This window comes from Periophthalmus magnuspinnatus, chromosome 18, assembly GCF_009829125.3.
Source record: "Periophthalmus magnuspinnatus isolate fPerMag1 chromosome 18, fPerMag1.2.pri, whole genome shotgun sequence".
NCBI classification, from domain to species: Eukaryota; Metazoa; Chordata; class Actinopteri; order Gobiiformes; family Gobiidae; genus Periophthalmus; species Periophthalmus magnuspinnatus.
The window spans coordinates 3,329,750-3,335,749 of NC_047143.1; the positions used below are offsets into that span (position 1 = coordinate 3,329,750).

The 6,000-nt window shown below is 38.4% G+C and overlaps 1 protein-coding gene across 1 annotated transcript in view; it reads right to left on the reverse strand.

Moving 5' to 3' along the window:
- Nucleotides 1-4,248, reverse strand: part of usp12b (ubiquitin specific peptidase 12b) — a 31,174-nt gene extending 26,926 nt beyond the window's left edge. The window contains exon 1 of the mRNA XM_033983631.2: nucleotides 4,021-4,248. Coding sequence (XP_033839522.1) covers nucleotides 4,021-4,068 — 48 coding nt within the window. The 5' untranslated portion in view covers nucleotides 4,069-4,248. The remainder of the gene's footprint in view (nucleotides 1-4,020) is intronic.
- Between the last annotated feature and the right edge of the window lie 1,752 nt (nucleotides 4,249-6,000).

A 6,000-nucleotide genomic window follows, 5' to 3' on the forward strand; every position in this document is an offset into this window, starting at 1 on the left:
TTCTCCAAATTCTACACGGTTCGCCCGTACGCCGCCACCGAAATACGCCTTCATTTCCTGTTTTTTCGATGTCCTCTCACGACCACAGGCATTGCCCTACAGAGCTCACATTCACATCACATATGTGTGATTGGGGCATGAATGGAATGCAATATTAATTTTAATCAAAATGAACACTATAGCGCCCCCTACAATAGGGGTGAATCGCCAACATTATTGGATTCCTATGAAATTCGGGAAATAAATTGGGGGCATCACATGGACCAAAAAATAATATTACGGGCATAGGCCATTTTTCACACTTGGCCACCAGGGGCGCAAAGACTCCAAAAAGAATCATTGAAAAATGTCTGACACGCACATGCATTGGTCTACACAGCTCAAATTCACATCACACGTGTGATATCAGGGTATTAATAAAATTGATTATTAATTGTAATAAAAATGAACACTATAGCGCCCCCTATCATAGGGGTGAAACGCAAACATTATCGGATTCCTACGAAATTCGGGGAATAAATCAGTGATATCAGAAGAAACAAAAAATTACATTATGGCCATGAGTCATTTTCCACGGTTGGCCACCAGGGGCGCATAGACTCCAAATAAAAACATTGAAAAATGTCTGACACGCACATGCATTGGTCTACACAGCTCAAATTCACATCACACGTGTGATGTGAGGGTATTAATAAAATGGATTATTAATTGTAATCAAAATGAACACTATAGCGCCCCCTATAGTATTGGTAAAATACACAACTTTGTCCGATTGGCATGAAACTTGGGGAGATAATTGGGGGCATTAAAAGGGTCAAAAAAGTCAATTACACTATACCTGTATTATGTACGTGGTTGCCGGTGCAAAGCCACAGACCCCTCTCATATAGAGTCAGGGCCACACAGCTCAGGGCCACACTGCATATTAACATTGTTCTTCGTTTTTCCGCCAAAACAATCGCATTTTTCACCCCCTGAACATTCACGAAAAGTCTCACATGGGGGTATAGAATCGACCGGCTTGGTGAAAAATTTCATTAAATTTGTGTCGGGAAAATGTCCCATGCCCCCTGACTCGACAGCGCCACCCAGAAAATTCAAAATTTTAAAATGAATTGGGAGCCGATACGCATTTTTCGCCCTAGCTTGACGAAATTCACACCAGTGATTGAGCTCATGGAGACGAGCAAAAAAGCCAATCATAGTGCGGCCCTAGGACAGACAGGAAGTCAGCTATATTGAATTGAAAATTCGCCAAATTTTTCGCCGCGTGTTTTCAAAACGCTACTAGTCTCAGGTTTTTGGTCCAAATGAGCTCAGATTTCACATGCCACATCCAGAGACATAGGTTTTCATAACTTATACATGTTTTCTCCGAATTCCACACGGTTCGCCCGTACGTTGCCGCCGAAAAATGCCTTCGTTTCCTGTTTTTTCGATGTCCTCTCACAACCACAGGCATTGCCCTACAGAGCTCACATTCACATCACATATGTGTGATTGGGGCATGAATGGAATGCAATATTAATTTTAATCAAAATGAACACTATAGCGCCCCCTACCATAGGGGTGAAACGCCAACATTATCGGATTCCTTCGAAATTCAGGGAATAAATCAGTGGCATCAGAAGAAACAAAAAATTACATGATGGCCATGGGTTATTTTCCACTGTTGGCCACCAGGGGCGCAATGAATTGAAAAGAAATTGGCACTTGGCACTTTGACTTACATGTCTATGAATTATATCTACTCCTTGGTTTTTCATCCGAATTACATCAAACTCCACATACAGCATGTACATATGTCAATTGTCAATAATCATTCACGTTTTGGGGATATTCTTTCTGGTTTATGCACACCACACTGTCAAAATATGACTGCTTTCCTGCATATTTGATTCCCTCTCACAGACACGTGGATCAGACTAAAAAGCTCAAATTCTAATCACTTATGCGGATTAAAACTGTGAATAGAGAACCATTATAAACATGTGGCCAGTGACCTCCATAACGCCCCCTACTGTACAGGTAAAAAACACAACTTTGTCCGATTGGCATGAAAGTTGGTGAGATCATTGTGGACCTCAAAAGAGGCAAAAAAGTCCATTACACCATACCTGTATTGTGCACGAGGTTGCCGGTTCAACGCCGTGGACCTCCATTATAATGTGTTGGTCACACATTTATATAGAAACTGTGTGAAGGGGGGCCGATTGTGGCCGTGGGGTGGCCAGGCGGGGAAAATGGTGCGTGGGGGCGGTGGCCGGCCCCAGGCGGTCGCATGGGGGGGCGGTCGCGCGGGGGGCGAGGGCCATCATCGCCGCTTGCGGCTTTAATTACAATTACTACTGCTACTACAGCTATTGCAACTGCTATGTTACTACTACGACTACTGCTGCTAATACTACTGCAACTGCTACTGTTCCTACTACTGCAACTACTACTCCGACTGCTTCTGTTACTACTACTACAATTACTACTTCTACTACGACTACAGCTATTGCAACTGCTGTTACTACTACGACTACTGCTGCAACTGCTCCTACTAATGCTACTGCTACTACTGCAACTACTACTACTGCTACTACGACTACTACTCCGACTGCTTCTGTTACTACTACTACAGCTACGGAGACTGCTACTATTAATACTATTACTGCTGCTAGTACTACAGCTACATCTACTACTGCTACTAACACCCCACCACACAACATTACTGCTAAAGTATACAGCAACATTTTGATTGTTTTCTTACTTGTTTTTTTGTTTTTTTTTTAAATAAAACTACAGAAAAATCAAAAGAAACAAAACCTTCTTTAACAGCAATGGCAAATTACATCTACGTCGTCTCACAAACGATGAGCACGTTTAAACTGTTTGGAGATATTATAATAACTACAAAAAATAAGCTGGACACTGCACATCCCCTACTACACTGTTATTACTGCCAACACTGCAAATAAAACACATAAAGAATATCTGTCAGCTACTGTCAAACTCAATTTGTAAAGATCTGCAAAATATAGATTGGACTTTACTTCCAAACACATCCTGCAGTATTTACTTGCTCCATCACATGCAATAACAATCTAAAGTAAATGTACACAGCTTTGCCACAGAATCTCAGAGTATTCCACACAAATATAAACCAGAATGACAGCAACAGATAAACAAAACACAAAATACAAGATTCCAGATAGTATTCTTCCACAAAGCTTTAAAAACACAACTTGATCTGGAAGTTTATTACATATTTGCTGAATGGGACTAAAGTGGAATAGGAAAAAAAAAAGTCCAGGAATCCGATTTTTATCTGAGTGTGATGAGTAAACAACTTTGTGCTCTGGGCTGGGATGAGGCTAACAGGCTAAGCTAGCGCCTGTGTGCCCTGCCCTTCCCGCATAAACAAACTATTTTATCACAAACTCCCGCTTTAGATTTCACTGATTTCAGTTTTTCCTTCTTGTGGGTGATACCCCAGACCTCTGCAGTGTGTCTGACGGGGAAAAACAAGCGTGTCGTGGGATTAAACTAGTGTAAGACTTGTGTTATTGTTGCCCTGTGAGGTTAGCATGGAAGCTAACTGTGGGAGTGTGTACACCCCAGGCATTTCGCGCGGGGGCGAGGTCACACTTAACAAATTTTAATCTTTATCTATGAAAACGCCCACATTATTTAAACTTTTTGATCATTGGTGGGTGTTAAGGTTGGGATTACACAATTGTTACATTATCTTAACAATGTATGAGGTGAAATTGTGACACATTTTGTTTTTAAGTGTAGCTGCTGATAAACTACGTGAAATACATTAGCGTAGACATGTTTTTTTCAACTTAATTTTATCTAAATGCTCGTCCCTAAACTATTCCTTAACCTTATAATCCAAGGACAGACTCTAAACTTTATTGATTTCATAATAAAGTCACATTCATTCGTGTAAATCTGCCTGCATGTTTCAAACGCCTGGGATGTAGTGCGCGTCGCTTTAGCTTTGCGTCAGCCGCGTGCCGTTCCACTCACCATCGTACAAATGGAGGCGATCTTCCGGACTGTCATGAGTAGTTCCATCCGTGAGCCTCCTCCATGCTGCAGCGAAGCCCGGGTGGAAAAGGAGCCGCTCCCGGTGGGACTCGGAGCGGAGGAGGCTGCAGAGGGAGCCGCTGTACCCGCCTGTCAGGCTTCGGTCCCCGGCTACGAGATTCTGCGCTCCTCGGGACTTCCGGTTTGTCACTGCAACGTCACCGCTACGTCACCGTGGCGCACGTTCAGGTCACATAAAATGGGATGATTATTATTATTATTATTATTATTATTATTATTATTATTATTATTATTATTATTATTATTATTATTATTATTATTGTTGTTGTTGTTGTTGTTGTTGTTGTTGTTGTTGTTGTTGTTGTTGTTATTATTATTATTATTATTATTATGGGATGATTGAAAAAATTATATATTATGGGATGATTTTTATTATGGTATATTTATTGTTATTATAATTATTTTTTGTTATTATTATATTGTATTATTATTATTATTATTATTATTATTATATTATTTTACTTTGGGATGATTGAAAAAGACATATATTACGGGATTATTTGTTTTATTTGTTTATTATTTGTATGGTATGGTATGGTTTTATTTGGACAGGGACAGTGCACAACAACACATTGATCTAAAAAAAAAAACAGGAAAGATGTATGGTGCCAGGTTATAGCAAAACTACAAATTCCCAGGTGTAGTCCCTGGACAGGCTGATGTTAAGTAAGAGTAACAGTTTGGTGTAGATGAGTGAAAGACCTGTAAACATATACATCTAATACAACGCATCTCTTAAATCATCCTATTAACTGTTATTTAGAAGATTTGTTCGATGTTTGAAGCCCACATACACAGTTCTTATCATTTCAATGGGCTTAAATAGGCAAATGTAGTTTTTTATACATGCTTAAATAGCCTAAATAAATAGACCTAGGCTTATAAACCATATAACGGAACATATAACAGGTTGATTATGAGACTGACTATAAAAAAATATGTGGCTGTCATAAAAATGCGGAATACTGTCATAAATGATGCATAAAGTCCAAGTAATACACAGATCTTATTTAGCTCATTGCTGGTTTCAGATTATAGGACAGTGGGCTGTTTAAAACACACAGGGGCAGTAAAATGCATACTGTTAAAATACATTTTCCTCTTGTAATACAGTGAGTTTGGGGGGACTCATCTTAATGGAGATGATCGAGTTCATCATTTGTGAATTTCCTTGTCCACATCTGGGAGTAACCTATGACATCATCACAACAATATGAAACCCACCCAAAGTATGATGATGGAATAAAAACAAAATAAAATACATACAAAATACCCTAAAAAAAAACTCAAAACAAAACAGTAATCGAAAAAATATATTCGTGAATAAGCCATTAGACTAATATTTGGGTTTGTGCGCCTATAGGTTAGTCCAGTGGTAGAACATAGCAAAGTAAAAGGGTATCTGTACTTTACTTAAGTACAATTTACAGTGGATACTTTTTACTTTTACTTCACTACACCTGAGAGCAGTATCTGTACTTTCTACTCCACTACATTGTTGAACGGAACTGAAAAGTAAAAGTATTTTTTACTCTTGAGACCTGCTGAAAAGTCTGAGGGTTTATTTTTAGCATGTTCATAATTTGAGCAAATAAACAACAAATAAACAAAAAAAAATTGATTCAGTTGTTTCTTTTGGACAAAATCCAGCACAAATCTGTATCAAAATCACTACGTCTGAAGCTTCATTAGAACCGCATCAAAACCTGCAAGCAATACTTCTACTTTTACTCATTAAGTACATTTTTAAACAGATACTTTAATAGTTTGACTTTTACTACTTTTTTAAAATTATTTTGTTGTTTTTTTAGGATTTTTTTTATTGTTTTTTTTTAGGATTTTTTTTTATTGTTTTTTTTTATTTATTTTATTTTTATTTTATTTTATTTTGGGGGGGGG